General features: G+C 39.3%; 1 protein-coding gene across 3 annotated transcripts in view; it reads right to left on the bottom strand.

The window, feature by feature from the left end:
* Positions 1-1,221: 1,221 nt before the first annotated feature.
* The window catches only part of Map4k5 (mitogen-activated protein kinase kinase kinase kinase 5), a 95,842-nt gene continuing 86,074 nt past the window's right edge, over positions 1,222-10,989 (bottom strand). For 2 of the 3 annotated variants that reach the window (XM_028782042.1, XM_028782050.1), the window contains 4 exons: positions 9,827-9,919; positions 6,784-6,854; positions 4,709-4,764; positions 1,222-2,850 (listed from right to left, as the gene is read on the bottom strand). In XM_028782042.1, coding sequence (XP_028637875.1) covers positions 2,763-2,850; positions 4,709-4,764; positions 6,784-6,854; positions 9,827-9,919 — 308 coding nt within the window. In that variant the 3' untranslated portion in view covers positions 1,222-2,762. The remainder of the gene's footprint in view (positions 2,851-4,708; positions 4,765-6,783; positions 6,855-9,826; positions 9,920-10,989) is intronic. The other variant, XM_028782058.1, reaches the window with a different exon arrangement.

Raw genomic sequence — 10,989 nt, 5'->3', positions numbered from 1 at the left:
GTGTATAGTTTGTTTCAGGTTTCAAGTGTTTTGATCATGTTCACTTCTCCCAAAATTTTTCATTACATTCCTTTTGTGTAGTGTGTGCTCATGTTTCTGTCTGTCTCTGTCTCTCTGTGTGCATACCTCCATGTTTAACTTTCAGGACTTATGTACACTCTTTAATCTAGAATCTAATGTTCTTCAAAACTTGGATACTTTTCTTGAAATGCATCATTGTTTTCTGAGACAGACTCTCATTATGTATAGTCTGGGCTGGCCTCAAAAGACTCATGATCTGCCTCAGCCTCCTGAGTGCTGGATTATGGGTGTGCATCAACACACCTGGTGAACTATGCAATTGATTTTTTTTTCCCCTTAAACTCTGATGTTGAGCCTCCTGAGCTATTACCTTTTTGTTTTTAAAATGTCTTAAAAAATCAAATCTAATCATACCATCCCCTTGTTCCCTTTAATTTTCCTAACTTTAATTCTTCTATATTTATATTACTTGCCAATCTATTTCCTGAGAAATTCCTTAATTTTATATTCTAAACTTTCAACTTGAACTCATATTCTTTCTAAAAGTTCTTGCAGTGTCTGCTCATGAGTCATGGCCATGTCATCTTCCTGTGCTTTTCCAGTTTGTTTCCTCAAGAGCTCTCCTTCCCCACTGCCTTCTCGTCTGTAACTCTCAACTGACTGCTCAATTTCCACATCACCGGACAGAAGGCTGACTGCAAGCTCTGGGTACAGCACAGCTTCCATTTTTACTGTAATGTTTTCTAGCCATGCAGCTTGTTAGCAGGAGGCCTTGGACACCAGGACCCTTCTTAGGTCTTTTCACTTGTAGTGGCCACCTTGTATAGCGTGGTTGGGTGGCCGCTGGGAGTTCTGAGAAAAAGAGGATGCAGTTTCTGAACTTCTGAAGTCTGAGGCTTGTCCTTCCGCCACCTAATGCACACAGCATTCCTCATGAGAGGACCTACTTAACACATCCCTTGTAAACAACCAATGTGCATTCTATTTGACTACTGTGTGTGTGGAAGGTGCAGACACACACATGTGGGGGCGGATGACAACATTATGGAGTCAATTCTTTCTCCCTCCACCTTGACATGGGTGGGTTCTGGGGACTAAAGTTAGGTAGCAGTCAGGTTTGCATGGCAAGAACCTCTATCCAATGAGCATCTTGCTGCCCCGACCCCAATATGTCCACTTTAAAGAACAAATACTTTATAGTTCATTTGCGTAACATTTTATTACTTGTATATTGCATAGTGAAAAGAGGAGAGTCGAAGGACTCTTGGTCTGGCTCAAGAACTAACCAATATGTAACAGGTAAGTTGCTTAACTCTGTTAAACTTTTAATTCCTCACTTGGAAAGTGGAGATGATAACATGTTCTTTATAAAACTGCTAAAAATGAGATAGGTACATTGTTTTCCTGTCAAGTATGTGGTCAGACTATTTCTATAGTTTGCTACTATTAGCCCTCTGTTCATTAACTCAATGCTAACTGTTCTTAATAAATGCATTAAGACAGCTGGTACCAATAGAACACATCAATTCTGAATACTAAGAATTGTAAAAGAAAAACAAACTAAAAGATAGCCCTATCCTTTTTTGATTTTAGTATACTGGCTTTTTAAAAAATATAAAAACAACATCATTTAACCATACTCTCCCATCAGAAATTTCAATTTCACTTAAAGTGTTTTTTTTTTCCTCTTAAACCTACTCATGATGAATACCTATGTATGTGAAAACCCCAAGATTACACGTGTAATTACTTTGCAGTTTCCCCCTTGGCATAATATACGTAAAATACATAATATGGGCAGTTAAATATATTTCTCCCAAACATTAGGGATCATGATATATATGAAGATTAATTTCTTATGCATTATCCCTAATGTAAAAAACAAAATCACAGGTATGTTATACTGCTTGTCAATAATGCAGTAGTCACACCTAGACATTACACATCCCTGCTAAGGCTTTTTGTCCACCATCAGTATTTCTGCATGAGCCCTTACAACCATCTGTAGTTGAAAACAAATTCCCTTTAAGGTAACCCTGCATGAAACTGTGTCATAAAATATTTTGTTAAATTGAAACTGCATGTGCTGGACCCCCAAACACACTGCCAGTAACTCCTAAAGCACTACTCTATAAAGGTAAACAAAAATTTCACACATTATAAAAAATTTCAGCTGCTCTGCAACCTTCCTTTGCTAAAAGTTAGAAACATTACACCACTCCAGCAAGAGATTAATAAATAAGGATTAAATATTCTATCTTACAAAAACATACAGAACGGCCAATGTCAAAGTGAAAGGCTTGTTGGATAACTTCTTATCAAATTATGTTCAGTAGGAAGGAGTAAGATATGGTATAAAATGATATAATGCTCACTAAACTCCCTCTCAAGATAATCACATGAGTTATTTAAAAACACCATGGCACCTTGTTACAAACATTGTTTTTTTTTTGTTTGTTTGTTTAAAAGGACTGTGTTTCTTGGAACTAGAGGACTATTTGTCTCATAGCTTTTATTAAGCAAACTTGATATAACCACCACACAGTGGCAAGAGATTGACTAGCTGTTTCCAGCTACAGAAAATACTGAAATCTATCCTAATGTACAGTTCATTTGATATAAAACCCACAACAATTAAAGCAAGTCACACTGAAGTCTGTACTGAATTCCCTTAAAACACTCTTGCTTTCAATGGAACATATTCATTCATCTTCTTGTTAGTTGGAATTCATCTCTGTTGCTTAGTAACTGTTTTCATGTCCAGCCAGGATGTAGAGATTGCTGTGTGCTGTAGGGTTTTCTGTTGGCCTACTTTCCAAAACAACAACCCTAAAAGAAACCAAGGAAGAGCTTTAGTATTCACATGGTGTCCACCACAGCCAGTAGTACCAGCTCCTTCCACACTTACAAAGACACAGTCAAAATCATTAGTGTGCTCCATAACTTCCAGCACAGCTCAACAACAGTTGTTTTATATAAAGTATTGACATGGTTGGGGACAGTCTCACCTTACTCCCACTGAACTCAAATATGCTTCCTCAGCTATGCCAACAACAGCTGTGACAAATGCTTTAGGTGCCTACACCAAGAGAAGAAGAGCTAGAGAATACACAGGATCCTAAGAGGACCTGTGAACTGCGCAGGGTCTTTGAAAACAAATGGTTTAAGACAAAGAATGGAGTGCTGCCTGGCCCGCCTCTCCCTTTTCCCAGGAGTAAAGACAGGGAAAGTATCAAGAGGACTGAAAGAAAAAGGGAGGAGGGAGGAGATCAAGAGCTACTCCATAGCATTTGAATGGTGAGGAGGAGAGGTTTAAGAATAGAATAAGATCAGGCTGGAGAGATGGCTCAGCAGTTAAGAGCACTGACTACTCTGCCAGAGGTCCTGAGTTCAATTTCCAGCAACCACATGATGGCTCACAAGCATCTGTAATGGGATCTGACGCTCTCTTCTGGTGTGTCTGAAGACAGCTACAGTGTACTTATATAAATAAAAATAAATAAATCTTAAAAAAGAGAATAGAATAAGATCTAATTCACACAGAGAAGGAAGTCTAAAGGGTAAATGGAAGAGACAGTTCACACATACTGAATATATTTTGTGTGTGAATTTTACGCAATAAAAACACACCTTATGCATTGTGGAAATGTAGAAGGAAAAAATAGAATTACCTACCTGCCCAGAGTTAAGCACTATTTAATATATAGGCAGGCAAGGGGGCTTTTGAGGAGCCGAACTACCCAAGTTCTATTCTTGGGACCTACACGGTAGAAGAACCAGTTCTTGTAAGTTGTTCTCTGATCTCTACATGTGTGTACACACAGACATACTAAAACGTAAAAAAAAGAGAAAACAAAATACAAAAACTTATGTGTATATATGAAAGAACCAAGGGGATGCCTAAACAAGAATATGAGCCAAAGAAGTCACATTTCAAAAATGAAATTTTAGAGCAAACTGTGACAGAATAATGAGACATTACAAAGGACAGTTAGGCAAGGAGAAGAGTCTGGGCAAAGGAGAGGAGAGAAAAGCATCAGCCATGAGGTGTCATGTTCTACCATCAGAATCCTCAGAGTTCCAGACCCCACACTTCACTGGCCAGTCCTTCCAGCAGCACGGCTGCCTCTCCAATTCCTGCTGCCTCCTGGCTTCTGGACACAGTACTTACTCTCATGCTTGCCATTCTTCTTCATCATTTTTCAGAAACTCCTTTCTTCAAATAGCCTTCCTTCAAAGGGTCATTAAACCCCCAGTCTCCCGCTCCTTCCTCTCGAATCTAACACTTAAGCAATGTTGGATGGGACTGCCTAACGCCTTACAGTAAGAATGCTCACCAGACAAGGTGAGCTTTTTATGACACAGAACATCTGATGGTTAATGTAATAGTTATTAGGAAGAAACACAGCAGGAAGACACAGTGGGAATAAAGGGATGAGAAGTCTTGTCTGGTCAAATGGGTGTGAGCACTCCCTGTCTTCACATCTTGTCTTGGCCGAGTGTAACTGTCTCTCAAAGCATCTAACCCTGAAAAGACTGGCAACCCAAGAGACTACGTATTATTCAGTCTCTCAACACTATCATCTCTCTAAGCTGATAAGCTAAGACTTTTGATTGTAATGGGCTGACAGTTTAGTCAAGAGTTTGATCTTCGCTACTTTCACATAATTAAATCAATACAACCAACCTGTCTGATCCCAGCAGGCGGAAAACTCTTGTTTCATCTGAAATTTCCTGGGTAACCTGTGGACGAAAATGACCGTCAGTAACACTGTGGCCCTGGTATTGCTTACACAGAAATTAAATTACACAGTAATTTAACAATCACTTAGTTATAGCAATGAAAGGGAATAAATAATTTTTCAAAGATTCCCCAAATCAATTTCAATGCTTGTTTTTTGACTGCCTATCAGTAGAAATGGGCCAGTATTTACAAAGCATACATATAGTCTGGGTCAGCTGCTTTCTGTAAGAATTCTGTGTGATATGCATTTGAATTCTTTTATTGTTGGGGAGCCCCTCCTCCCCCCAAGGCCAGAGGTTAAAAGTTACAAGAAGGTCATGTAAGCCTTCCATGTCAGTGAGGTGTTACGAGGGGGCACCCTGTTGCTCTTCCCCAGTGCCCGGGGGTCATCAGCGTTAGATGACACCTGCTGCTTTCTGCAGTCTTCCAGAGCTGAACCACTATGCGCAAGTACTTCCCAAAAAGTGGGGACTGTGGTGCAGCCTCTATCCAAAACGGACAGCCAGCGGGCACACGACTCCACCTCCCTCTTCTCTTCACAGAGCTGCCTCTAAGGTGTGGTCGGCATCACTGGCGCTCCCTACTGAGCCCTGCTGCAAGGCAGACAGCTGTCCACTTACGTGCATATGCTTTTGATGTTCCTCCTCTTTCTATTTTTGTGTCTTATTACATCACTTGTTTTCTAGAATCTATTCCTAGATTAAGTACCTCTACTTGGATTGTTATCTTGGTCTGGCTCTTGGGGAACTCAAATTAAGATTGCTATGATTAGTGTAAAAAGTCTGTTAACTGGAACTTGTAGTCTATCTGGAAAGACATACTGAATGTCAATCTGCAAACAATTTAGGCGCTGTATACTCCAGGGTGCTAATTTTCATGGTATGAAGTTGAAATACTCTAATTATTGTGGAACGTTACTTTATGGCAGAGGTTAAAGTTTAACTAGGTGTACGTCAAAGTATGAGAATACCAGCAGAAAGACAGAGGTGAGAGAGTAAAGTGAGATGCGTTACAAGCAGGCAGCAACTTGTAATTGGGCATGTGGGTTAGCAGAAAGCCCCTTCCTCACATGCCTGAGACCCTGGGTTTGAGTTTCCCAAAAATGGAAATGACAAAGTACAGAGTGTGAGGACAGCTAGCATGCTGGTGTGCTGGCCACACACATGGACTCTAGGGAAAGCCTGTTTTGAACACGAAACAACAATAGTACAGTTAGCACCATAGCAGTGTGCAGGACTACAGATTTCATTAAACATAGGGACCTGGTGACATTTAGTGACCTGGGTCAGTAAATAAACCAGCACATCAATGACCGCTGGTTCATGACATTATTTTTCTTGTAGTATAAATATTTATTTAAATATAAATAAGGGTACAGATAAACTAAATTCAAAAGCAAGAAGATCACATACTTTCAGGCAGTTCCATGGATTTATGAGCCTTTGTTGTAAAAGAATTAGACAACTGGGAAATGCTTCCATCAGGGTAGGATTTGTCCCTCAGGGAGGGAGCCAACTCCACCCCCTTCATAAAGGCACCCTGATCATCTCTACTGAAAGTTACTCTTGTAGACCTTCCAAATCTAGGCTCTGCCATTTAGCTAGTCATGTGCCTACTTCACTGGATCATTTTGAGCCTTAAATGTGCTAATATTTGCAAACTGCCTGGAACATAATAGAACAGGTCTTAGATATTATTTATAACAACAGTGGCTATGAAAAATATCCACTAAATTTTGAAAAATGCAGCAATGCTAGCAACTATACTTGCGAATTATAAAATAAAGGGATAAAGTTGTGGAAGTATTTAGGAGTTCCTCGTGGTTACTGGGAATTTGAAACCAAAGTATCAAAGTGAACATATAGGAAGAAAGAACGCAGATGTGCATCCTGCCATACTACGGCATCAAAGGCACTAAGCAAAGCCACGTGACGCAGAGAGGAAATGAAAAAAATACAAACGTTTCACCATTAAAAATCTGGGGTAGGAATCAAGAGAGGTAATCTGCACAAACTTACCTCATCTGATTTGAAGCTTTTACCCTGCATCCCGTGTTTCCAGAAAGCCAACACGCTGTCTTGAAGGCACACTGAGAAAGACGAGGGGACATGTAATGGAAGACAACAGAGGTCCTGTACTGGTTTGTTTTTTGTTGTTGTTTTGTTTTTTTTTGCTTTTTTTTTAAAGAAAAGATTTACTTTCCTTTTAATTGTGTATATGTTTGTGTGTGTGATATGTGTGCATGCAGGTGTCTAAAGAGACAAGAGGGAAGGGGTCCCCTGGAACTGGAGTTACAGGTCTGAAAGCTGGACGCTGGCAAACTCTGGTTGCAGCCTGTGTTCTGCACACTGAGCCATCTTTCTGGCGCCTCCCTAACTTTTTAACAAATGATAATGTAAGGCTTTTCAAGTGCTTGGGGCAAAATTCCACTGTCTAGACCATTACTGCTCAACATTTTTGTGACTAAGGAGTGTTTAAACTCAAGTAATTTACTGAGACAGTTACGCAGCCTTCAAAGACGTATGTTGCAGACATTCCTCCAACATGGGCTGACTTCTGACAGGCTGAGTACTGGCCACTGACTTCTCTTCCTTATGCTATATCTTCTGTTTTAACTGATTAAAACAGTAAAAACATGCAGTGGGTGTTTGGATTTAGAAGTTATTCAAGTAGCTATCAAACTTTTATGTTCATATTTTCTTATAAAATTAATTTTAAAAACACACCCACTTTATAACCCAAAATTTAATCACATTGAATATTATGACCTCAGTCATCTTAGTATTTTATTGATTATTTTTGTAACTATAATTAGAAAACCACAAACATAAATACATATAATGGTGGAAAAGATTCAAAATTACTTTTCTTTTTCCTTGTGCTAGGGAGCAAATTGAGGGTTTGTGTGTGCCAGACAAGTGTGGAATCCATGCATCTCATCAGAATAACAAGGATGTGGTTAGCGCAAGAATGTCCGGGACGTAACTCAGACTAATAGAGACAGAAGTAGTTGACGATAACAGATCACATGTTTTACTAGATGTGACAAATGAGGAATCCTGTTACTTGTCTTGTTTTCGAGACATGATTTCAAGGGTCTTTGAGAGGATCCCTGTCACCATTTTAAGGTTTACTGAAATGAGGTGATGGCCATCTAGGAGGAGACTTCTGTGCAACAATAAAAGTTCTCCAGATAATGGGGCACATGTGACATCAGTACATCTCAGCTAAGAGGCCCAAGGATCTACGACACATCCCTGAGGACATTATGTCCTAGAGCCTGACATGCAGTATGCAGTGTACAACAGGTAAGGAAGAAACAAGCTTCCAAAATCCCTTCTCTCTGACTCTACAGACAGCTTAGGTTTTCTGCTTCAGCGAGTTAAATTTAAATCACAAGCAAGGTATTTTTTTTATCATCTATTACACAAGAGCACAACATATTTTATTCATTTTTGGTGTTAGGATAGTGCCCAGAGTCCTCATGTACTACCACTGAGCAAGCTATGGCCTGTGCCCCTTACCCACAGTGCTACAAGAAAATTCTAGTTTAATATGAGCTCAGGTTAGAATAAAAAAACAAAAACAAAACCAGAACAAACCCCCCACAACAACAACAACAAAAAAAATCCATAAAGTTTTTTAACTAGTCAGAAACACTTTAAAAAGACATATATAGGTAACTATTATATATATTTCTTTTATAGTATAATAAATATTTGGATCTATCATATTTTTCTCACAATTTCTATTCTCCTGGGGAAAATGCTGACATACCAGCAAAAGAGATAAAACTAGAAATTCCATTGTCGTTTGAAACTGGCTAGTAGTAGTCACTAGTAGTCTGGCTTGGAACTTGCTCTGTAGACCAGTCTGGCCTGAAACCTTGAACTCACAGGGAACCAATTACCTCTGCTGGCTAAGTGCTGGGGTTTAAAAGCCTGTACCACCACACCCAACCCTATAATGCTTTAAAAAAAAATCATAAAATTAATGAGCAATATAAAGTAAAATACTAACAAGGAAGCAATCCAAAACAACAAATTCCTTTCTACAGCCTCAGGGAAACTTACTATTTCTTTATAATTTTTAAAAAAGATTTATTTTATGTTTGAAAATTTTTTGTTGCTATTGTTTTTTGTTTGCTTTGGTTTTTGGAGGCAGGGTTTTTCTGTGTAGCTCAGGCTGTCCTGGAACTCACTCTGTAGACCAGGGTGGCTTCAAACTCAGAAATCCACCTGCCTCTGCCTCCCTAGTGCTGAAATTAAAAAAGGTGTGTGCCACCACTGCCTAGAATGTGTGTGAATGTTTTGCCTACACATTCATGAATGTGTACCACATGTGTACCTGTTAGACCCTCAGGAACTGGTGTTTTGGATGGTTGTGAGCTATAATATGAACACAGAGAATTGAACTCAGGTCCTCTGCAAGAGCAACAAGTGCTTCTAAGTGCTGAGTCGTCCTCCAGTCCAGAGGTGTACATTTTAGTTATGTGTATGGGTTCTTTGTCTGCATGCATGTCTGTGTATCACATGTGTGTCCTTGGAGGCCAGAATAGGGAATTAGGTTTCAGACAGTCCTGAGCAGCCACATGTGGCTATGTAGTGCTCTTATCCTTGAAAGCATCACTTCAGCCCCAAACTTACTATCTATATAGAAACAGATCTAAAACAGCAGCCAACAACACAGAGAAACTAGATTCTAGTGCTAAAGAATTACAGTGTGCTTGACACAATGGTCACTTGACACTAGCACCTGCACGACTTGGAAAGAGTTGGAAAAAGTGTAATTCACTTGGTACAACGCTGGGAATATTCAGCATATTTAAAAAACCAATACCCAGGGAGGGTACCATGATCAATGTGAATTACATGTATGAAACTAATAAAAAAATCAAAATGAAATTCGTTGAAAACTTAGAAAGCACTCGTCACACGAACTAATTGGTGCAATGACAGTGTTTTGGTGCAGAGCTATGAGCCAGCTGCTACTTTATGCATCTCAGGGAGAGCATGACCAAAGCCACCAGTTATCCAAGGTCAGCAACAGGAGAGGACTTACCTACAGACTCAATTCGGAAGTCAAAACTGAGCTCAGATGCCAGCTTCTTACTGGACTTCAGCTTTCCTTGTAGATTTACAATTTTTACAAATTCTTAAAAGAAATAAAAAAAAAAGTCAAGACTGGAGACAAAAATTTCTTAAAATAAATATAATGTGTTTTATATAGGTATCAAATAATATTCTTAATAAAGTTTAAAGATTTTTCTTGGTTTGGGAATGCATAGTAATGAATCACCATGAATATGTCTTAAAAGACACAGTTATAGTGCCCTTTTTCAATAGGTGGGCCTTCGCAATTTTTAAAATTACAGAGCATATACTGGATATACTCATTTTTTAAAAGTGGTTACTTTGATGTTTAAATATTTAGCAATAAGTTGTGATTTTTCCCTCATAGATCCCACTGTATTTATCAAGTAGCACTTGCAGCAGTTCCTGACTGGCCATAGGAGCCCAGTGTGTCAGGGCATGTGGGCCAGTTCTCCCCAAGGGTAGTAAGGTCTGGGATGGGGACAATGTGGTCTCTTTCCCCCTGCTTTCTGACTTCTTCCCATAAGTTCAAGGAGACTTAAAAAAAAAAACAAAACAAAAACCACTTCAATTTTCATCTGTCCACTCCCACAGTCTGAGATTACAAGCCCGTCTCCACTGCTTTCTACCAAAACTAACTTAGAAATCACAGAGCAGGGAACATAGTTTTCAAAACTATGTCTTTAAAAACAGAAATTGGTTTCATCAGGAAGCAGGGAGTCTTGTTAACCAATGTGTTCTTAAGACCGCTACAATATATGACACAGAGATGAAAAATGAGAATGAGGTCTCCTTTGATGATTCACAGACGTGCAGGATTTAGCAGGAAGGCCTTAGCCCTCCAGGATTCTTGTCATGCTTATGTGTTATGCTAATAACACACTTTGTATCTATTAAGATTAAAAAAAAAGATACAGTTTCCTTATAGATAACTTCATAACACTCCTACCTGACAGGTATTTAGAGTCAAGTCCCTCACCAAGGGATGGCAAGGAGCGAAGCCCCACAGGCTTTGGGTTACTCAGCTGTGTTATTAGATGATCTTACAGGTAGTTCAGCCACCAAAAGCAAGCTGTATAGACATGTTCCATATACAATCCCAAGACTAGGTACAGTCTATAACACTTACTG

This window comes from Grammomys surdaster, unplaced genomic scaffold (assembly GCF_004785775.1).
Source record: "Grammomys surdaster isolate TR1022 unplaced genomic scaffold, NIH_TR_1.0 98, whole genome shotgun sequence".
Taxonomy (NCBI): domain Eukaryota; kingdom Metazoa; phylum Chordata; class Mammalia; order Rodentia; family Muridae; genus Grammomys; species Grammomys surdaster.
Note: the sequence above shows the minus strand (reverse complement) of the source record. Positions and strands in the feature narration are given on the sequence as shown.